Raw genomic sequence first — 24,456 nt, 5'->3', positions numbered from 1 at the left:
TTTTCACTCACTATTTATGATACATTCAGAAAGACTCTATGGAGTTTCTTAGTTACTCTTTAGAGAAATTACTTAAACACTTCAGTGCCATGGAATTTGCAATAATCCAGAAGGTAGGTGGAGTAAGGCATTAAAATGTACTTGCTTTGCAAAGTTCTCATCACAAAGCGTTTTTTGTCATTTCGATATAGAATCGATAAATCATTCATCCCTATAAGGTACTGTACTTCGACCTAACTAATCGTCCACAAAATATTCTACCCGACTTACACATACAGTCCTAGCTTTAGAAATGGCCAAACTGATAAATGAAAGGCTTTGACGGTATTTCAGCTTTAAGAGTAACGGAATATTTGATAATAAATGTGAATAATACGGCTGTAGGTCTACTATGACCCCCCCATCATATATATTGCAATTACGGCCTTGGTTACTAAACTCACTATTTAGCTGGTATACAGGGGAAACTGGATTTATGGGTTAAGCAACTCTGGGTGTCACCTCCCATTTAGAAGCCATTTTAAACCGAGGAGGAAGAGGTTTGTTTACAGTCGATAACCTTCTATAGGACAGCACCTCGATCTGAGCCTGTAAGGTTAGCGTGTGAGTATGAAATTGTACTGCTTATCTTGGCAACTGTCATTATAGTACAGTGGAAAAAAGTCTGGAGTGCCTGAGGAAATATAGCGATATGGGGTTTAATTTGGTTGTAGAATGTGCAGGGATTATCCCATACCCACTTTTAATAATATCGATTTATTAATATTAAACCTGGATATGGGATAGTATTTCCATATTCAAACGACAAAATGTCTAATTCAGTTTGTACATCAAGCATGAAGCAAAACTCGATTTACTACGCTTTTTAAATACTGTAGAGCCATATACGTCATATCGTGTGTGTTAACAGAAGTGTTAAGCGCTAAAAGCCTAGCAAATCGCTTCGCGGAATTACTTACTTTAAAACATAACAGACGTGTTTGATTCGTATTATTCGCTAAATTACTTTCTGAGTACATATTAGATTAGGAACTCACGGATGTATTTACCCGGAACACACAAGAGGTCATGTGACAAAGATCGTATATGATACAATATAGGCGCCATGGTATTATATTGTTCCTGTGTATCATCTTTTCCTGGAGACAAATATTCCAGGTTTTTCGGTAGTGTCCCATTGAAATGTCGAAGCCGCCGGAAACGATATAACTTCCAGAATACTACTAAGGGTCTTTTTCACAATGTCGGTTCACAATGTACCAAGAGAAGCTATGGCTGGTACTGCCATACTCGGTGTTGCTCTTGTGACTGGGTACTACATAGGTAAGGTCATCCGAGTTGATTTACTCTAAAATTCTGATAAATAAATTGGACTATGCTCGGACAAGTCCACCTCATCCAATCAAAAACGTGATCCTTTCCGTTTGAAGTATACATTTCATTTAAAAGACAAGGTACTATATAGAATTGCACAACCAGACACATTACACTGTTATTTTTAAGATAAAACAAAATCACACTGTGCTATTATATAATTCACATAATATATCTTTACACAAGTATTTTCACCATATTACTACTTCACCAGTTTTGTATGTGCATAATGTGCATGTGACATGTGCATAATGTTAAGCGGGTGCAGTTTCTAACAATATGAATGGCTTTATAAACTTATTTCTTTTAAAACACCTCAGTATTACACATGTTTGGTCAGATTTTTAAATTACTCCTTAACCTTTCTAATAATTATAACAAACAGCCTTAAAATTAAAACCACCAATAGGTGAAGTGAATGACATTCATTATCTCGTTACAATGGCGCCTGTCAAACAGGCAAGTGAATAGTCTGTTCTTAAAGTTGGTGTGGTGGAAGAGGGAAACACGGCACACCCCTTCATGGCAACAGTATTTGCCCAAAGGCAATAGCTCCCATCAGAAGGATAATGTGCCCTACTACACTGTAATAATTGTTTGGTAATGATTTGAGGAACATGAGAGTTCAAGGCATTGACTTGAAGGCCCAACCTGGCAACTTACAACAACTACTACGTAACTTTTGTGAGCGGGTCGATGGCCAGTTTTTTCGCTGGTACTTGTGACTAGTGACATGGTGTATTGCAACAGCAATAAAGGGTTCTCATCATTATCAATCAGTAAGTCTAGATAAAATTACACTAGAGCAAAGTCCGAAACCCTACCTAATACTGCTGTATGTCTTTTGCTTTGTGGCTTTGGCTGTATGACATGTATCGCACATTATATATTGAGAAAGCACATGGTAATATTATCCACCAGAGGTGGAGATTTCAGGTCCAGAGACTAAAAGTCCAGTCCAGGATTTTGTTTCAACCAACCTGTTTGTGTGCTCTGTGACTGACTCTTTATGCTCAACTGGTTGGTTGAAATAAAATCCTGGTCTGGATTTGAACTTTCTGTACCTGAAATCTCCACCTCTGTTATCCACTATCTTCTCTATAGGGAAAACCAGAACTGTCTCTTCCAGAATGGACCTTTTTAAAAGCCACAGTGGAGCTAAAGACAACCCATTGATGTTGTACGTGTTGAATCATTCTTTGCGAGAACACCCAGCTTTGACAAAGCTCCGACAGGTAATAAATGACATTTTCAAATATTAGAAAATATTAGTATAGGACACACGGTATACGGACAAATGAATGAATGAAATGCCAGCTATATTGATCTAATGAAATAGCTTTTAAAAGTGGTTTTAAGAAATTTTTATGAGTAAAGGAAAACGTACAGTTTAGCCACTAGATGGCAATATTTCAGCACTACACTTAGCTTGGTATGGTCAGGATAAGAGGTGGGTGGGTGGGTGGATGGATGGATGGATGGATGGATGGATGGATGGATAAAAGGTTCTGCCAGATAATGCATTTGTTGAGGTTTAATCTCATAGCCAAAAATCTAATAGGTATTTAGTAATATAGTTCTATATTACTGTAGTTGAGTGGTGTAGTTCAACCGTTTTTTAAAATGTGTAAGATTCCGTTTTAACCCACCTTAGTAAAAATGATGCATCTTTTTCCTACACTATGTAGAAGACACTTGAAGATCCCTATAACTATATGATGGTTGCATGCGAGCAGGCTCAGCTGATGGCCAACCTAGCAAAGCTGATCAAGGCCAAAAAAGCCATCGAGATAGGTATGTACAGAAAGTTCAGCTTATTTTATGGTTAAATAAACCCTGTCTAACGGAATCTGGGAAAACCACTCAGTCTTTTAATCACGAGCCAAACTTCCATCTGTCATGCCAGCAATATTAAACAGAACTAAATGGGCATTGCTTACATTACTGGAGATCTCTATGTAGTCAGAAGAATGAAGTACTACGCAGTATACAGAGAGAATGAGATTCTAAATATGATTCGGCATATTAATGCATGCCATCAGCAGCATACTGCTGGCATTTATTAAACAGAAACTGGAGCACCAGGCCTGTGTCAATGAGATTTCTAACACCACCCCAATGCCCTTCCACCCCCAGGTGTGTACACTGGATACAATGCACTTAGTCTGGCACTGGCTTTGCCCGAAGATGGCCGGGTTGTGGCATGTGATGTAGAGGAAAAGTATACTGATGTGGGAAAGCCCTTCTGGGAAGAGGTAAAATGACCTTAGTTTGCAAGTTGCCTTTTCTGATGTAATGCTGCGAAAGTCTAATATCCAGTCTGTAATGAATGTATATTCTGGCCAAAAACAGGGTCAGTATAAGTTGAAGTTTATACTGGACATTCACAGCCAAAGTGCATTTCGCTTTTCAGCTATTTTAACAGATTCTGAGTGCGAGGCATTGTAACAGCATTCTCTGAGCATTTCTCTTATACTACTGCTTTTTCTCCAGTAACAAATGCGCTGGTGTCAATTTCCCTTTATAAAGCGCTGAGGGGAGAATAAAAGTTGCCATCCAGGTAACAAAGTAAACTCTTGCATTATGCATGTTAACAGTGGTAAGCATCATGCTTCAGTTCATGCCCAGGATCTCTCATAGTCTAAGTGCTATTAAAAATTAACTAAACAAGTGCCCTGCTAATAGTCCTGTCTTCACTGACAATTATTTTGCAACTTAGAAGAAAACCCACATGCAACACACAATAATAAAATTAACGTATTCTTGCCTTCTCTATTCAATTTATAAAAGAGTGGTGTATTTAATGTAGACTGTAAAATCCTGTGCAAGTGAATGTGTGCTGTAAAATCAGTAAACTCCATTCAAAAATGCATTACGGAAAAGCTGCAAGATAGTCTATCCCAGATCTCCACGTCAGTACAGGTTCCAGATTCTGATATTTATATTTGTTCCACTCAGAATTTATCGTTCAAAACTGAGATTTTGTTCCATCATGGCAACCTCATTTGACCCATAAAAAGCACATTAATTGCTGCCATAATTTCTTTTACAGAGCAATTAGATCAAATGCAGGATAAACGAAACTTATCCTTAAGCAGATTTTTTTATTGCAGCCTTAGGCTTTAGTCAGTTAAATCATAATTAATACAAGCAGATTCATACCTTTAATTACATGCAATTATGTAAATAATTTATAGTAGTTTTATGTTTAAAGTAAACTAGACAGATGATAGATTTGTTGTTAATATGTAATATGACATATTAAATTACATGTGCTTGTTCAGTTTGTCTCTAACTATATGACTAGCTTTATAAACGTAGCCATTCATGGAAAAAAAAACACACCTCAGCGTATATTTTATTTAGTTTTAAATTACTTTGTGTCCTATTTCTCCAGGCACTTAAAACATTCAAACAAAAACTGCATGGAACACGTGACAAGATAACAAAAACTGCGGAGAGTTTCCTTTTGTATTTGATTCAAAAGGAAAAGCAGCGGAAAATAAACATCAAATCAGTATTTTTAAAATGACTCTTAAGTAGCCCAAGTGCCACATTCCTGACTGTGTATTATATGAACAGCACTGGACAGCCTACACAAGCACACCAGTCAATTGTTAAGTACCTTGAGTGATTTGTGCAATTGGTACAGTCGACGTTGTTTGGATATCATTAGACATGTTAGCATAGCTACTGAAATGGCTCATCTCAACTAGTGATGATTACCAGTACAAGATACATCTATCGCAGACGTGATGTACTACAAAAAGAGGCTGAATTACTAAAAGTCCAAGCAGTACCACAAAGATGTGCAAGACATGGTCAGTAATTTTAAAAAATTATGAAAACATTCAGGTCATTGAAAGTAACTGAAGGTGTAATATCCAGCTTTTCTCACATGAGGTTCCTTCTCAGTTTTTAAATATTATAGGCAGCATCATTACTTAGTTTGAACTGAAGGCAGGGGTGGGGAACCAGTTCCATGGAGGCCCGGTATGGGTGCGGGTTTTTGGGACGGACTCTCCATAACAGTGACTCCCCAGGACTGAAGTTGAGAACCACTGTTTTATTACTGGCAGACTGAGATGTCATCCCAAAAACCCGCATCCACACCAGTCCTCCATGGAACTGGTTCCCCACCCCTGACTAACAGGTAAAGTGACCACAGCCCCCTGCACCATGAATATACAGAAAAGTTTAGAGATACTCTAGCTGGGCATGATCTGAATATTTATAAAACGGATTTGGCTGACATTCTCCACCAGAAACTTATCAGTTCCATCACATTAAATCTCATTAGTTCTCAAGGTGCATTCTGGGTGCACAGAACACCCAAAAGCATGACGTTAGGCAATTGTCACCAAATCTCCAGAACATCATAAGTAACCCACCTTTCCTTTTTTTGTAGGCTGGAGTTCAGCACAAAATCGATCTCCGCATACAGCCAGCCCTGAATACACTCGGTAATTTGTCTACTAATCAAACTATTCCACATGAATTCCTGCATGATATACCACCAAAACCTCACGCTCCGTCTATCTACTGTCAGATGATCTCCTAGCGGCTGGCGAAGCTGAAACCTTTGACTTCGCCTTTATCGACGCTGACAAAGTAAATTATGACAACTATTACGAAAGATCCCTTCAACTTGTGCGGAAAGGAGGGATTATAGCAATTGATAATGTGAGTATACGACCAGCACCATCATGAGCACACTGACTAAAGGCGTTTCATGAAATGCTACTTTAAATAGTTTTGTGACTCTTTTCCATGGCAATAAAACACAGCTCTAGTTTTCAAACAAATGATTCCTTCGCTTATACTAGTAAATCTACAGATTGATTACACTGCCTTTGCGATTTCTTTGAACTGATGTTAATGCTCAGCTTTATAAATTTGCACACAACAGTTGCTCTGCTACAATTATAAATCATTTTTCCTCGACCCTGTCTTTCAGGTTCTGTGGAGTGGGAAGGTTATCAACCCAGCTCAGGATGACATGAACACACAAGCGATTGACAAGCTTAATAAGAAGATATACAGAGATACCCGAGTCAATTTGAGCATGCTGACTATAGGAGATGGAGTGACGCTGGCTTTTAAAATATAACCAGAAGAGTAAACACTGAAGAGTATAGCGATCAGACTGCATAGAATTTACCTTTAACATCCCATTGGGCAGAACTATAAATTAAGTTAACGATGTCTGAGGAATCAAGGAATGTGTGTGTTTTTTGTCTTCACATATTTCTCCCATTGCTAATTATTCCCAGGCATTGTTGCAGCACTATGTAATGCATACCTTAAAAGTGAACTCAAATAACACTTCACCAGTCAACACCAAATTAAATGTTATGTCAAATAATAGCCTGTTACTCCGCTCTAAATCAGTTTAACCTTAGGAAAGACAAGGAAAACAACCACTCCAACATCTGAACACTAAAACATCTGAGACTCCACCCATCAAAGCAGAATAAAAACAACGAAGAATGAGCTGATGAAAAGGATAAACGGGAGACACAACAGCATATTATACTTAAAAATGTATGATTTACTGTGCTGAGATGCATTGCAGAAGTGAATTAGGTTTTGAGGCCAATGTAGGTACTTTAGTAATCACTACCTAGTTTACAAAGCAACAAAACACGAGATCTGCACAGGGTTTTCAGGTGTAACGTAATGCTTATCTTTAGTCACTTTATAGACAGTAGGTTTAAATAAATGCTACATTTTCACATGTATTTTGAAAATAAAGCATGGCAACATCCAAGTTTGTTGTTACTACAATTTTCCCCATTCCCTCAAGTAAAAAATGATAACTTGCATAACATTTAAACTGATAACATTTACGCCCACAATAAGCTGTCTATCAGAGTAACAAACACAAACATGTTTCTTTTTTCCACCCTACACTGGAGCGTCCACACGTACCGTATACCATGAAATCTTTGAACGATGGCACCTGTAGCTTTCATAGCATATTATTTTCCTGTTAAATGCATTTTTTGATTTTAACTGGCAAAGACATTTCTTGCGGGGCGCAGTAGCTAGCACTGTTGCCTCATACCTCTGGGACCCGGGTTCGAATCTCCGCCTGGGTCACATGTGTGCGGAGTTTGCATATTCTCCCCATGTCGTCATGGAGTTTCCCCCGGTTTCCTCCCACAGTCCAAAAACATGCTGAGGCAAATTGGAGTTGCTAAATTGCCCGTAGGTGTGCATGTGTGAGTGAAACGTGTGTGAGTGTGCCCTGCGATGGGCTGGCCGCCCATCCTGGGTTGTTCCCTGCCTCGTGCCCATTGCTTCCGGGATAGGCTCCGGACTCCCTGCGACCCAGTAGGATAAAGCGGTTTGGAAAATGGATGGATGGAAGACATTTCTTGATTTCTTGTTGAAATGTTAATAAAAAATGTGAGACCCTGCACAATGTCAACCTCGTCGAGAGGTTCACTTCCCTTGACAGTGGCATTCATAAGAACAAAAGAAATTTACAAACGAGAGGAGGCCATTTGGCCAATCAAGCTCACTTGGGAAGAACTTAACTAATAGCTCAGAGTTGTTAAAATCTTATCTAGCTCTGATTTAAGCGAACCTAAGGTCTTAGCTTGCACTACACTAACATGAAAAGTATTCCATACTCTAACTACACGCTGTTTAAAGAAGTGCTTCCTCAAATACATTTTAAAATGTTCTCCCACTAGTTTCCACTTATAGCCACAAGTTCTAGTATTTAAACTAATATTGAAATAGCCATTTGGCTGAACAGCAACCAGACCTGTTAGAATCTTATATACCTGGATCATGCCCTTTGCTTGAAGCTAAACAGATTCAGCTCAGCTAACCTCTCCTCATAAGACATTCCTCTAAGACCAGGAATCATTCTCATCGCCCTACGTTGAACCTTTTCCAAGGCAGCAATGTCCTTCTTACGATAAGGTTACCAAACCTGCACACAATATTCTAGGTGGGGTCTTACGAAAGAATTATATAATCGTAGCATCACCTCCCTTGTCTTAAACTCCACACACCTAGAGGTGTAACCCAACATTCTATTGGTCTTTTTTAATGTTTCCCCAGACTGGCAAGAGTGGGACATGGAAGCATCAACATACACACTGAGATCTTTATCGTAATAAGCTATTCTTATTTCAGTGGAACCCATAAAACATCTGTACTTTATATTACTTCTTCCTGCATGGATTACTTTACATTTATCTATGTTAAATTTCATCTGCCAGGTATCAGCCCAGTCACTAATTAAATTCAGATCCCATTGTAGCCTCTCTGCTGCTAGATCAGAATCTGCTACACCACCCACCTTGGTGTTGTCTGCAAATTTTACCAGCAAAATTTATCCAGTTTACTGTATGTATTGGTGTCAATATCATTAATGTAAATTAGGAACAATAATGGTCCTACAATTGAACCCTGCCCACTGTCACATTGTGCCTCCAATAACTACTCGCTGCTTCCTGTCAGTTAACCAATTTTTGATCCAAGCTGCTACAGTTCCTAAAATCCTTGCGGCTTCGATCTTAAGCAAGAGCCGTTTGTCGGAGACAACTTCAAATCTAAGTAGATTACGTCGTAGGCCTTTTTGTGATCAATTTCTCTTGTAGTTTCCTCAAAGAACTCACGTAAATTCGTTAAACAGGATCTACCGCTCCTAAATGCATGTTGGTTAACACTCAGAATATTATTTCCATTAGGGCTGCAAGGATTACAAACAATCCTCGATGCAAATTCTTTGCTTCGATGCTTCGTGTAATCCACACGACTATGTACTGCTTAGTGATCAGCGTGTTTCACTCGGAGGATTATTACTGTCGCACAGTGTGCTTACGCTGCATTACGTGTATCAGGTTTGATTTGATGGCGCAATGAGGAAGACAGGGAAAATAGCGTGGGAAGTCAGAGAAAAAGACGTGAAATGTCTTTTTGGGACCATTTCACACAAAAGAAAAGCGAAAATACCGTAGAGTGTGTCCATTGTAAATCCAAATTAGCTTACCACAATAGCACAACATTAATGATTCAACATCTCAACAGAAAGCACCCAGTCTATGCATCCAGTCCACAGAGCGGAACCAGTAAGCGCGAGCGCTTCACTCACATCTGTGGCTAAAACAAACCTGCGATAGAAACGAATTTATGGGCATATGTGTGAATAAAAAAAGTACAACAAGATTCAGCCCAAGCAGCCCCTATTTTTCCTCAACAAAAACACCGATAACACTACAGCAGTGAAAATGATGCTGTCGTAGTTTAATTAACATGGAGCTGGAGCCTGTCTATACACTAACAGCAAAGAGACGGTTCCGTTACAGAGATGGTGAACTCACGTGGAGTGACGTAAAACAGTAGCAGTGCTTGTAATCACTACTAAACCTTTACTGGTAAAGAGCTGACGAGAGTCCTTAATCAAACCAGCTGTTCAACAAGCTGAAAGAAAAGCAATGTTTTCCCATCCACCGCCGTTTGTCTTCCACAGCAGCAAAGCTACAGTAAAGCTGTACAAGTTAAAAAAGAAGCTATTTGTATGTAGATAAACTGTTAGCTTAGTCTGACACAATATTTAAATATGGCAACCTGTAGCAGGCTGACAGCAGCCGTCACACTTTGTCGCAGTGATACCTGCAGCATGCAGGGGTGCATCTAACGGGGAGCATGGGGTGTACCCAACTAGATCTATTTCAAGGCTTTAATAATAATATCCTGCAGATTAAGATTAATATGAATAATTACATAATTATAATATAAATAATATATTATAAATATAACACAAAAAGTTACCCATCCCCCCTCCCCCAACAGCCTTAGGCCAGTGAAACTCTGAGACACTGAATTATTCAACCGCCACATACTGTATGCTCCTTTAAAGGTTTACACACACACCCATTCTCTAACACACTTAAACACACACTCTCACTCACCTTCACTTACACACACATGAACATGCACACAGCATTCCTACCTCATCCAGGACACATAATCCTGTCAGAACTTTTTTTTTATGCCTCCTATAAATGTTCAAGAACACAGAGAGTAAATGCCATTTTAATTGATGCTTTAAGATATATGTATACCTTTTTTTCAGTAAATTTGACATATTTATTGTTGCATTTAAGAAAAAGTTCTTTTAAAAAGCAAAACAAATACATACATAAATGCACTAAAAGGGTTTAGTTCTTTTGTCAGTTGTTGTACAGAATTCAATTATTGAAAATGTTCCTAAAACGAAAACCCATGAGTTATTCATTTTAAGAATAGTTATGATTGCTGTTTAATAAGACAAAAGTATTTTTTATCCGATTACTCGATTAATCGATGGAATAATTGATAGAATACTCGATTACCAAAATAATCGATAGCTGCAGCCCTAATTTGCATCCAGGTAATCTACCATTTTCACTTGAATTATAGCTTCCATTATTTTTCCAGTAATGCCAGGTAAACTGATTGGCCTATATGATTGGCCTGGATTACTTCTATCCCCTTTTTTGAATATGGGCGTTATATTAGCATGTTTCCAATCTGAGGGTACCACGCCAGCAGATAACAATTTCTGGAATATTAATGTTGAAGGTTGGCTAATAATATCCCTCATCTCTTTTAAAACTATAGGTAAGATGCCATCAGGGCCCTGCGATTTATTTATTTTGAACTTAGCTAGGCTTTGTACCCCATCAGCCTCAGTTACACATATATTGGTTATAGACGACGCTGTATTCGTACTAAATGGTGGTGAACACTAAATACTGTGAACACCCGTGTAAAATAATCATTCAACTCATTTACTATATCAATTTCATTTTCAATTATAAGGCCCTTACTATCCTGCAAATTTCTGATTTCAGCTTTTAGAGCTCTTTTGGAGTTAAAATATTGGAAGAAGCTGATATTGTCATCTTTAGCCTCCAATGCAATTTTTCTTTCTACTTTCCTCTCGGCAAGTCTAATGCTATTTTTTAAGTCAACCTGTAGACTTAGATACTCCTGTTTAATTTTGAAGTCATTAGTTATCTTCCATTTGTGGAACAGAGCCCTTTTCCTCCTGACTTTATTCTTCATTTCCTTAGTAAACCACCTTGGTTGTAGTTTCCTAGATTTAGTTTTGCTGGAAACAGAACGGGTCCTTTTGCACTTGCAAAAATGTGCTTTTGAATTCCCATGCCTCTTCATCCGTTTTGCGATTTAACTCTGTCCAGTTTACAGTTTTTAATTTTAGTCTCATACCATTAAAGTTAGCCTTCCTAACAGTGCATACTTTTGTTTTGGACTTTGCTCTTCGGACACTAAAATTAACCTCGAATTTAACCATGTTATGATCACTACCGTCCAGTGGTTCTAAAACCTCTAATTTTCCAATCCTATCCTGGTTATTAGAGAAAACAAGATAAAGAAGGGCTTAAGCCCTGGTAGGGGTATTAAACAGTAAAAAAACAATCCCGTACTAATTCCACCATCTCAAGTTCATTTACAGAAGAGCCAGAGACTGTGTCCCACTGAATCCCAGGTAAATTAAAATCACCCATAACCACCACATAATTTTTATTACTCATAATCCTGATATCATCATATAACATTCTGCTTTCCTCTGCAGTTACATTGGGTGCTCTATAACAAACCCCAACAATTAAGAGTTTTTAGCATCTAGTTTTATCCATTCTTAAGAAGAAAGAACATCAGAAATTTACAAAGGAGAGGAGGCCATTTGGCCCATCAAGCTTGTTTGTGGAGAACTTAACTAATAGCTCAGAGTTGTTAAAATCTTATCTGGCTCTGATTTAAGGTCTTAGCTTGCACTACACTAACATGAAAAACTATTCCATACTCATACCACACGCATTGTAAAGAAGTGCTTCCTCAAATCCAGTTTAAAATGTTCTCCCACTAATTTCCACCTATGACCACGAGTTCTAGTATTTAAACTAATATTAAAGTAGCCATTTGGCTAAACTGCATCAAGACCTGGTAGAATCTTATATACCTGGATCATAACCCCCCTTAGTCTCCTTTGCACGAGGCTAAACAGCTCAGCTAACCTCTCCTCATAAGACATTCCTCTAGGACCAGGAATTATTCTTGTAGCCCTACGTTGAACCTTTTCCAAGGCAGCAATGTGTTTTTTTAAGGTATGGTAACCAAACCTGCACACAATATTCTAGATGGTGTCTTACCAAGGATGTTGTACAATCGTAGCATCATGACTCTTCCTATGAAGATCAGGAGAGCATGAGGAGTCATGAAGTCACTGAAAAATGGCGCTCCCGATATCTTTAGAAAGGTCAGTGGTCCTAGTCTTTGGAGTCTTGGTGCTCCCTGTCTTGCGGTATAGCTGCGAGACATGGACACTATCCAGTAGTGCTGGGCGATAAAACGATCTCAATTTTTTATCGATAAAAAATGAGTACGATAACGATGATACACACAGACTATAAAACTCGACCAAAAAAGTTTGCTCAGTTTTAGAGAAAATGCTGAGACAGACAACTCGATGGTAATCGCCTATCGAGCAGAGGTTTACTGAACGCCAGAACAACGGCCAATCACCGACGACATTGTAATTTCTGCAGCTGAGGTGACGTGGGGCGCGATCTGCTGGCCTCTGCAGGAGTGGAGTATAAACTGACTGCAGCGAAGTCGGACAACTTCTACGCCTCGTAGGGTGCGAGACATGACTGCAATGGCAGCACTGCCAGAGGGGTGTAGATATAGCTATACAAATATCATCTGCATGCACATTCCTTCTTTTACAATAACCAACTCCTGATCCAAACTGTTAGCGGTGAAAAAAGTTAACTATTGTGTATAGTGGTCCTGTGTAAAAAAAACGTAGCTGGCAGGAAAAAGATCAAATACATGTATTTCAAGGATTCAAAGTTTTTATTGTCATGGGCAGAGTACAATGCAATTTTTACTTACGATTAAATCACGAAATAAATCAGCGCAACATTACAGTAACTAACAATAAATAAACCATTAACTTACGTGTACTATTAGAGCATCTATGTCATTTATTAAAACGTAATTTTACAAGGTAAGTTAATTGAATACCAGTTCTCACTGCTTTACGTGATATCCGGGAGAAATAGCAGAACTTCCAGGGATGCAAACGTCATGCGTGTAATTAATAATTAATGGTGCGTTCCAGTTTTTCTCTCAGAACTCGGAAATTCCCGAGTCCGACAATCTCCAGTTCGAGCTACCACAACTCGGAACAAACATGGTTGCCTCCATGAATACGCTGCTGTGTGTAGTTGCTTCATATTTTAGCAGTTTTGGAGTAAGATTATTATTTCCGAGAGACCAAGAAACAGGAACTAGTCAAACCACATTAAAAGCTTTATAAAGTATTTTAGTACATTCATAGCGATATTCTTTTTTCGAGAGACAAACTACAAACAAACCATAAACAGTAACAAGTCTGGTAAAAATCTGATATTGCATGCTAGGATACTGTTTACGGTCACGATATGGTATTCTCTAAATCGAACACGTGCAATTACATTTATAATTATGAATTATAATAATAATTAATTATAAATAATAATAATTAATTTAACAAAAAAAAACATTTTTAAAGATTTGTAAAATAGAATTATTGTTGAGTGTGTAAGCCGCTGCTAAAAAAAACTCTTTATGCATCATCCATACCCTATCGAAACTCATTAATGAGCAAGCTGACTCCATTGAAAAGCTGGTAAATGAAAACTCTAAGAAAATAGATGACAAGTCTTTGAAAATCGAGGATCTGAAGATAACGTGGGACTTTGCGTGCAGTGACATTAAAGACACAGAGAAGAGAGTGGATAATGTCCATACTCGATTCAAAGAGGAAGAACAGAAATTATCTAAACTCCTGATCTGGAATCATACTCTAGAAGGTGGAACTTAAAGCTTTACAGCATTCGTGAAAGTCGAAACGAAAATGTGAGGGGTAAAGCGGTGGAACTGTGTCAAACCATTCTCCAGAAGGAAAAGCTCAAAGATATTTAGGCCATCGACATTGCACATTGCCTCGGGAAGTTGGCACAAGCAAACACCAAGCCAAGAGCCATCATCATTCGGTTTTCTCTGAGATCTTACAAAGATACACTTTGGAGGGCTGCAAAAAATCATCCCTTCTTGCGTAACAACAAGCTCCGTTTAGCTGAAGATTTGTCACAGGATTTGTAATTTTTAAAACTGTTAATAAAGAAAAAACATCTGAGAATCTAATGAATGATATACTCTTTGATAGAAACATTCGCAGAAATGAACCACTGAATCAGTTTTAGACTTTTTTGGATAATATAAGTTTTATTCACTGTAACAATCCAGGACAGACAATGCACATTTCTAGTAGAATGTCCCGTCTAGCAGACTCATGTTCCTGGCAGTTGCTTGATTATAATGCATGAAGATGGGACTGAGCCTGGAAAGGTTCTTTTCAGCAGGTAACAGATCTATAAAAAAACAATACAGAGGCAGTTGTTAAGTCAAACATCTCTGTGACCTTGTCTTTAAGCATTGTAAGTTGGCTCCTCGCTGCTTGAGCTTGCTATGTTAGCAACTACATTGTAAACTATACACGTAAATCACAAACTTCATAATATGATGAGCAAATCCCGAACCAAATCTTTAACAAAATTCCCACACCTGTTTAACGTCAGACGTTGTATTAGTAGAACGTCTCTCATTTGAGTCTCTTTAAATTTGTTATTGCAAGTTATTGCAATATTGCAAGTATTGCAAGTTAAAACTTAAAAAAAAAACACTTCCACTAGATTAAAATATACTACTTTCATGAAAAGTGGAGAAAATGTTTAGCACAATTAATTTAATTCTAACTATTAACATTTTTTGGAGTTTTTACACTGTACAACTGTATGGGTAACAATGTCATAAAATGAAACAAATATACAGACTATAGGTAATTTCTCATTTTCAAGAAATGGGTCATAGGTAATGGGAAACAACAGTGAACCATATGTACATTAACAAATTAACAAAAACTTGATCAAAAAAACTTTTAGGAAAACATTTCTCTGAAAAGCATGGAAAGGAAATACTCTAACATACAAGAAGAAAGGCGACTGCCAACTTTGCAGCTGTGAGGAGAGCAGGTGACTCTGGATATCTCGGACTGAATATCCGAGTATAGTCCACGAACCCCCTCTATACAAGAGACAGAGAGGATAAATGGCAGTTATAACCTTGGAGACAAAGAGGAGGAGGAGACACCGAAGCAGGCACGGGTAAAAGCAAACATATCTGTCAGTCTTTAAAGGATGAAGGTTGATTCTCAAGACTCAGTCCAACATTTTCCCCACTTATTGATCACCATGGAAGGAGAAACATACATAAACCTTGGGTTGGCAGGTTGAAATATCAAGACAGACATTTCAGGAACAAAATTTTGAAAAAGATGTCTTTGTGTAATAAATTAACCCTGAATTCCTTTAAAGAGTAGCATTTACCAAGATAACTAGAAATTGATTTCTGGTATCAATATAACTAATGAGATATTAGGCTTTGTTCACTGAAACACAGCAGAAATGCTGAGCAAAATGCTGAGAACATGTTCTCCCAGATTCCACATTCTTGGAGTGCTTTCGTGGTATAACCACCAAACTTTCTAACACAGGCAAGACAACCACGGACAAAAAAATATATATAACAAGAAACTTCATAAAAGGAGCAGTTTTTGATTACAAAATTACATGCACCTACCCAGCCTCCATTTTGGATCATCCATTCTTCTTTTTCATTACAGAGAACATCGGTTATCATTTCTGCTAGCCGTCTGCAGCAGGAGACATCTTCATCTATGGCAGACATTTGTACTGCCAGTATTCCCGTGAAGGCGAAGAGAATCACAACCTGACCCCAACTCATGTCTTCATTATCAGTCATGTCCAGCATCACACTCCTTAGTTTGGTCCAGGTGTTCAAGTGACATGTGATTAAGAATGACTGCATGAGATGGCGCAGTTCGATCCCATACATATATTCCACCTCCTTTGCCAGGTAACGCATGGCTTTTGCTGACTCGCTGGGAGGTGTCCTCCTGATTCCCATGCAAAATTGCATGTAGTCATTAGCCACGATTAGAGTTTCGTCACGCAATGAGGTGGCCATATTCACTGAAAAGAGACAAGAAACACTGCTATGCTTTGGATACTCAATGACTGGATAATTATCGGCTGTCAGAAATACAACAATAAAACCATATTTTTGGTGAAAATAAGCAAATTTTCACGTTAAATTTCTTCATGGTGCCAAAGATATGCAATTTTGAGTGGGACAAATGGTATAAAAATATATAACAACAATGTACATCATATTAATATATCAACGCCATGACACCATCCATGCTATTATATATACATAGAGACCATAACTATTCAGGTACCTTCCTCCTGCACTGGCGTTTTCCTAAACCGCCGGTAGAGGTACGCTGCACCAGCGGCAGCAGCTACCACTCCAGTTGCACACGCAAATTTCATGATTCCCATCTTCCTATCCGAAACGAAATGAGTATTGTTTCCTATCCTGTAGCATATATAAGCGTCTCCGTTACTAGGGAGATTGTGACGTAAATTCGGAACGTTCTAAAGAACTTCAAAAAAAAAAAAAAACTGGCAATTTACGTCACACCATGCTGCCCACTGAAAGCAAAGATCGTTATCTGACATGTTGGTGCATTTCGCGCACGGTCGAGACACTTTGTGGGTATTAGTAATGGGCGAATATTTTAGGACATGTCATCTAAAAGATTCGTTATGATTCATTCACCAACTCGTTCAGTGGCAATTCTTGTTTACCTAAAATTGCTCTGAAACACCTGTTTTCCGATATGTCAACGAGAAAATTGCTAAGGAGCAAGCTAAATACCACAAACAAGTAGGGTAGCCTACTTTGGTCAGTTGGCTGGCATGAGATTTTAAATTCTAGTTAAGTCTGCACACGCATTTACATGTATACAGGTAACAGTTTCTGTAAAGTTTGCAAACTATCCCCAAGTTTTGATGTAGTTAATTCTAGGTTCACAACGGAACGAAATTTGTATTGAAATCTGTAAGATTTCTTGCATGAGCGTGAGTGTCGCCAGATACATGAGAGTTTGCAACCCCGAATAAGTAATGTGAGAAGTATTTTTTATTGAATTATAGTCTGTCTCTTAACATTGTACCTTAGATTCTCATGTCTGTTAAAAACGCAAACCTAGCAGCTTATCATGCAGTCAACTAACGAGTCCAAGCGCTAACAAACATTGGTCAAAATCGTTTAAAAACGTGAAAATATTCTATCTCTAAAATCCAAATATGAAACAAAATTTGACTTGCCAAATGTCCCGTCTAATTATAGAACTTTTTAGGCGTAAAAAATAAACATCCCACTTGCCGAATACAGATGAGTTATCGATCCTCACAAGGGAAAAGGGTGTGGCTCCAGCCTCTCTCGCTCCCGCCTAAACAATACTACGTTAATCTTATTTGGCATTTTTTGAATACATGTTTTTTGTTTAGTTTAGATAGTTTTCTACCTCAGAATTTAAAAAAGTTTTTAAGAGACCAAAAATAGAGACAGATACTTGTTGCAGTCAGTTCTTTCCTGCTTTATTTTAAGTTTGCCCTTTAACATATTTGTATTATACTGTTTTACACATTGCTACATTATTATACGGTTTTGTTCATTCCAGCTATGTATTACTTTGAATATTTGAAAATCAATAAATAACCTTTTGTAATTTTAAGGGAATTTTGTACGTAAATAGTAAAATTTGTTTGAAAATAAATATTCGTCACCTGACATTGTTTATTTAAATGTATGTCAGAATAGGGTTATTTTTATTATTTTGAATACTATTGATAATTATCGATGTCGATCAATGCAGGAAAAATTATCGTGATGATTTTTTTTGTCATATCCACGTAGTGCTGCAACGATTCATCGAGCAACTCGGATAACTGGATTACAAAAAAATCCTCGATGCAAATTCTTTGCTTCTATGCTTCGTATAATCCGCACAACTATGTACTGCTTAGTGATCACTGCGTTTCACTCGGACTATTACTGTCGCTGCCTTACGTGTAGCAGGTTTGATTTTATGGCGCAATGGAGGAAAACAAGGAAAATAGTCAGAGAAAAAGACGAAAAGTGTCTAAAGTTTGGGAACAAAAGAAAAGCGAAAATACCGTACAGTGTGTCCATTGTAAAACTAAACTAGATTACCACAACAGCACAACCTCAACGATTCAGCATCTTAATAGAAAACACCCAGTCTATGCATCCAGTCCACAGAGCGGAACCAGTACAAGGTGAGCGCGAGCGCTTCACTCACATCTGCGGCTAAAATAGACCTGCGACAGAAACGTATTTATGGGCATATGTGTGAATTTAAAAAGTACAACAAGATTCAGCCCAAGCAACCCCTATTTTTCCTCAACAAAAACACCGATAACACAACAGCAGTGAAAATGATGCTGTCGTAGTTTAATTAACATGGAGCTGGAGCCTGTCTATACACTAACAGCAAAGAGACGGTTCCGTTACAGAGATGGTGAACTCAGGTGGAGTGACGGAAAACAGTAGCAGTGCTTGTAATCACTACTAAACCTTTACTGGTAAAGAGCTGACGAGAGTCCTTAATCAAACCAGCTGTTCAACAAGCTGAAAGAAAAGCAATGTTTTCCCATCCACCGCCGTTTGTCTTCCACAGCAGCAAGGCTACAGTAAAGCTATACAAGTTGAAATAGAAGCTATTTGTATGTAGATAAACTGTTAGCTTAGTCTGACACAATATTTAAATTTGGCAACCTGTAGCAGGCTGACAGCAGCAGTACGTCACACTTTGTGACAGTGATACCTGCTGCATGCAGGGGTGAGTCTAAAGGGGAGCATGGGGTGTACTCAACTAGATCTATTTCAAGGCTTTAATAATATTATCCTGCAGATTTAGATTAATATGAATAATATTACATAATTATAATAATATAAATTGTGAGGGAATGGTGTGTGTGTGTGTGTGTGTGCCCTGCGATGGGCTGGCCCCCCATCCTGGGTTGTTCCCTGCCTCGTACCCATTGCTTCCAGGATAGGCTCCAGACCCCCCGCGACCCAGTAGGATAAGCGGTTTGGAAAATGGATGGATGGATTTTCGTTAAATGCCAGGGGGTTAAGAAATATCATTAAACGTAAAGCATTATTTTTATTTGCAAAACAGCAGAACACAGATTTATGTTTTTACCAGGAATCTCACTCAGTTTCAAAGGATGTTAATTTTTGGAGAAGTCAGTGGGGTTATGATCTATGGTTTTCTCATTGCAGTGAAATATTAGCAGGTGTGTTAACTGTAAAACATAGGTTTAACGGCAATATTATACACACAGATGCCGACCCAAAAGGACATTTTATTTGTCAGGTCATTAATCACAATAATGTTACTTTTATTATTTAAAATGTGTATGGGCACAACTCATGTGCAGAGAACATACAATTGTTTATGAGCATAGAAAACAGGCTTAAACACTGGTTGGCTCATTTCTCTAACTCCCATATAATGATGGGAGGGGATTTTAGTGTAGTCTTAAATCCTCAGATTGATTGATGGCCACATGTTTGCAGTAGTAGAAACACTTTTCTTAAATCTTTCATGGAAAATTTTGATTTGGTGGATGTATTGAGAGCCAAATTTCCAGATACGGTTATGTTCACCTGGAATAACAAAGACCATGCAAGGCTATCTATCCCATGCTGACTTTTGGTTGGTCTCCAATTGTATTAAAGAGCAGGATATGACAGTGAATATTTTCCCCTGTCCCATTAGTGACCATAAAGCTATATCAATCTCTATAAATGTATTCCCCTCAAATAGTGGCTATATCAAGGCCAATTACTGAAAATTAAACAACTTTCTTCTTGGTTATGAAGAAGTGAAATCCAGTATTTCACAGTTAATTGCACATTTCCTCAATAAAGCCAAAGAAGAGAATTCATTCTGTTCTGTCATTACACCAGAAGCTGAAGAAGGAGCACCAGCATCAGCGAAAAAAGTCGACTGAAGCTGAACTCAAAAACTATCTCCAAACACTTTGTGTGGACAGTGAAATCAGTCCTATGGAATGGTGGAAAGCCTTCATGAGCCTTTCCTAAAAGTGAGCCTCCTAGCTAAGCAGTATCTTTGTATTCCTGCCACCAATTTGCCTTCAGAAAGGTTCCAAATGATTCTAGATGCAGTTCTAATCAAGATTTTTTTGAGATGAAAAATAAAGTTAGATATTGTTTGCCAGCATTACAGACTTGGCATTGTTTTATGTTTGTTCTTTAGCATACTTGCACTGTTAAACTATACACAGTTTATTTTATTTTTTTAATTTGAGGCACTACATGTTCCTAACATTATGAATACTTGAAAAATCCTAAACTTGTTACATTTTAAGTGTGTTTCTTTTAAATAAAAGTTTTTTATCATAACAAAATTATGAAGAACGTAGCCCAATTTGGCTAGGGGGAGTCAATTTTTCAGAATTTGTCATTTTCAAAAGTGTTAATAAAGAAAAAACATCTGAGAATCTAATGAATGATATACTCTTTCATAGAAACATTTGCAGAAATGAACCATCGAACTTTTCTGGATAATACAAGTTTTATTCACTGTAACAATCCAGGACAGATAATGCACGTTTCTGGTAGAATGTCCTGTCTAGCAGACTCTTGTTCCTGGCAATTACTTGATTATTATACAAGAAGATGGGACTGAGCCTGGAAAGGTTCTTTTCAGCAGGTAACAGATCTATAAAAAAAAAAACAATACAGAGGCAGTTGTTAAGTGAAACATCTCTGTGACCTTGTCTTTAAGCATTGTAAGTTGGCTCCTCGCTGCTTGAGCTTGCTATGTTAGCAACTACATTGTAAACTATACACGTAAATCACAAACTTCATAATATGATAAGCAAATCCCGAACCAAATCTTTAATCTTTAACAAAATTCCCACACCCGTTTAACGTCAGACGTTATATTAGTAGAACGTCTCTCATTTCAAATCTGTTATTGCAAGTTACTTAAAACGTAAAAAAAAAACCACTTCCACTAGATTAAAATATACTACTTTCATAAAAAGGGGAGAAAATGTTTAGCACAATTAATTTAATTCTAACTATTAACATTTTTTGGAGGTTTTACACTGTACAACTGTATGGGTAACAATGTCATAAAATGAAACAAATATACAGACTATAGGTAATTTCACATTTTCAAGAAATGGGTCATGGGTAATGGGAAACAACAGTGAACCATATGTACATTAACAAATGAACAAAAACTTGATCATTAATCTTTTAGGAAAAAATTTCTCTGAAAAGCATGGAAAGGAAATACTCTAACATACAAGAAGAAAGGCAACTGCCAACTTTGCAGCTGTGAGGAGAGCAGGTGACTCTGGATATCTCGGACTGAATATCCGAGTATAGTCCACAAACCCCCTCTATACAAGAGACAGAGAGGATAAATGGCAGTTATAACCTTGGAGACAAAGAGGAGGAGGAGACACCGAAGCAGGCACGGGTAAAAGCAAACATATCTGTCAGTCTTTAAAGGATGAAGGTTGATTCTCAAGACTCAGTCCAACATTTTCCCCACTTATTGATCACCATGGAAGGAGAAACATACATAAACCTTGGGTTGGCAGGTTGAAATATCAAGACAGGCATTTCAGGAACAAAATTTTGAAAAAGATGTCTTTGTGTAATAAATTAACCCTGAATTCCTTTAAAGAGTAGCATTTACCAAGATAACTAGAAATTGATTTCTGGTATCAATATAACTAATGAGATATTACGCTTTGTTCATTGAAACACAGCAGAAATGCTGAGCAAAATGCTGAGAACACGTTCTCCCAGATTTCACATTCTTGGAGTGCTTTGGTGGTATAACCACCAAACTTTCTAACACAGGCAAGACAACCACGGACAAAAAAATATATATAACAAGAAACTTCATAAAAGGAGCAGTTTTTGATTACAAAATTACATGTACCTACCCAGCCTCCATTTTGGATCATCCATTCTTGTTTTTCGTTATTAAGAACATCAGTTATCATCTCCGCCAAGCGTTTGCAGCAGGCGGTATCTTCATCTATGGCAGACGTTTTAACTGCTAGTATTCCGGTGAAGGCGAAGAGAACCACAATCTGGCTCCAACTCATATCTTCATTATCGATCATATCCACCATAACATTCCTTAGTTTGGTCCAGGTGTTCAAGTGACAGGTGATCAAGAATGATTGCAAAACATGGCGCAGTTCAATCGAATACATATATTCCACCTCCTTTGCCAGGTAACGCATGGCTTTTGCCGACTCGCTGGGAGGTGTCCTCCTGATTCCCATGCAGAATTTCATGTAGTCATTAGCCACCATAAGACTTTCGTCACACAATGAAGTGGCCATAGTCACTGAAAGGAGACAAGAAACACTGCTATGCTTTGGATACTCAATGACTGGATAATTATCGGCTGTCAGAAATACAACAATAAAACCATATTTTTGGTGAAAATAAGCAAATTTTCACGTTAAATTTTTTCATGGTACCAAAGATATGCAATTTTGAGAGGGACACATGAAGCATATTTTTAATCACTGGTATAAAACTATATAACAACAATATGCATCATATTAATATACCGACGCCATGACACCATCCATGCTATTATATATACATAGAGACCATAACTATTCAGGTACCTTCCTCCTGCACTGGCGTTTTCCTAAACCGCCGGTAGAGGTACGCTGCACCAGCGGCAGCAGCCATCACTCCAGTTGCACACGCAAATTTCATGATTCCCATCTTCCTATCCGAAACGAAATGAGTATTGTTTCCTATCCTGTAGCATAAATAAGCGTCTCCGTTACTAGGGAGATTGTGACGTAAATTCGGAACGTTCTAAACAACGTCAAAAAAAAAAACTGGCAATTTACGTCACACCGTGCCGCCCACTGAAAGCAAAGATCGTTATCTGACATGTTGGTGCATTTCGCGCACGGTCGAGACACTTTGTGGGTATTAGTGATGGGCGAATATTTTAGGACATGTCATCTAAAAGATTCGTTATGATTCATTCACCAACTCGTTCAGTGGCAATTCTTGTTTACCTAAAATTGCTAAAATATTTTTGAAAATATTGTATCTCTAAAATCCAAATGTGAAACAAAATTTGAGTAACCTATATTACAACTGTCTTGCGAAAGGTCTTACCAAATGTCCCGTCTAATTATAGAACTTTTTAGGGGCAAAAAAATAAACGCCCCAATTGCCGAATACAGATGAGTTATCGATCCTCACTAGAGAAAAAGGTGTGGCTCCAACCTCTCTCTGTCCCACCTAAACAATACTATCCATCCATCCATTTTCCAGACCGCTTATCCTACTGGGTCGCGGGGGGTCCGGAGCCGGAACAACTCAGGATAGGGGGGCGGGCCCATCGCAGGGCACACTCACACACCATGCACTCACACATGCACTCCTACAGGCAAGTTAGCAAGTCCAATTAGCCTCAGAATGTCTTTGGACTTTAGGGGGGAACCGGAGTATCCGGACTAAACAATACTACGTTAATCTTATTTGGCATTTTTTGAATACATGTTTTTTGTTTGGTTTACATACTTTTCTGCCTCAGAATTTTAAAAACTTTTTAAGAGACCAAAAATAGGGACAGATACTTGGGTAACACTTTACAATACGGGTCAACAATTAAGCATATATTAATAAGTGAACTAATGCCAAAGTAACCATGAGTTAATGCATTTATTAACAATGTACACATCAGGAAATCCTGACGCATGCACCTTAACACCCAATGAAGTCATACAAGATTAAGCATTAAATGTCTTTCTTACCTACTAACACATTTCTGACCAAATTAATTACTTAGTAATTAACAGAATATTGTCTATTGGTCTATTGTTTAACTTAAAGATGGTGGTGGTGGCAGCCTAGTGATAGGATACTTGCTGCTGGACCAAGAGGTGATGGGTTTAAAATCAGTGCTACCATTATTGGGTCCCTGAGCAAGACCATTAACCCCAAGTGGCTCCAGGG

The 24,456-nt window shown here is 38.0% G+C and overlaps 2 protein-coding genes across 4 annotated transcripts; one reads left to right on the top strand and one right to left on the bottom strand.

Moving 5' to 3' along the window:
- The first annotated feature begins 448 nt into the window (after positions 1-448).
- On the top strand, positions 449-7,144 carry comtd1 (catechol-O-methyltransferase domain containing 1). 2 transcript variants are annotated; one of them, XM_048986655.1, is made up of 7 exons: positions 449-603; positions 2,479-2,609; positions 3,063-3,168; positions 3,511-3,629; positions 5,783-5,837; positions 5,924-6,057; positions 6,332-7,144. In XM_048986655.1, exons 2-7 carry the CDS (start codon positions 2,505-2,507, stop codon positions 6,482-6,484), a joined length of 672 nt encoding a protein of 223 aa, XP_048842612.1. In that variant the 5' UTR covers positions 449-603; positions 2,479-2,504; the 3' UTR covers positions 6,485-7,144. The 2 variants fall into 2 exon arrangements, with proteins under 2 accessions (XP_048842612.1, XP_048842611.1); XM_048986654.1 differs by lacking the exon at positions 449-603 and adding an exon at positions 778-1,323.
- A 7,512-nt stretch (positions 7,145-14,656) lies between these two features.
- On the bottom strand, positions 14,657-23,237 carry LOC125715306 (anti-apoptotic protein NR13-like). 2 transcript variants are annotated; one of them, XM_048986617.1, is made up of 4 exons: positions 23,103-23,237; positions 16,090-16,502; positions 15,439-15,534; positions 14,657-14,822 (listed from the first exon to the last, which is right to left on the bottom strand). In XM_048986617.1, the coding sequence occupies exons 1-4, from the start codon at positions 23,203-23,205 to the stop codon at positions 14,742-14,744; spliced, it is 693 nt and encodes a 230-aa protein (XP_048842574.1). In that variant the 5' UTR covers positions 23,206-23,237; the 3' UTR covers positions 14,657-14,741. The 2 variants fall into 2 exon arrangements, with proteins under 2 accessions (XP_048842574.1, XP_048842573.1); XM_048986616.1 differs by lacking the exon at positions 23,103-23,237 and adding an exon at positions 16,772-19,214.
- Positions 23,238-24,456: the final 1,219 nt, after the last annotated feature.

This window comes from Brienomyrus brachyistius, chromosome 20 (assembly GCF_023856365.1).
Source record: "Brienomyrus brachyistius isolate T26 chromosome 20, BBRACH_0.4, whole genome shotgun sequence".
NCBI classification, from domain to species: Eukaryota; Metazoa; Chordata; class Actinopteri; order Osteoglossiformes; family Mormyridae; genus Brienomyrus; species Brienomyrus brachyistius.
The sequence above is the reverse complement of the archived record's forward strand: the minus strand, read 5'-3'. Positions and strand labels throughout refer to the sequence as shown.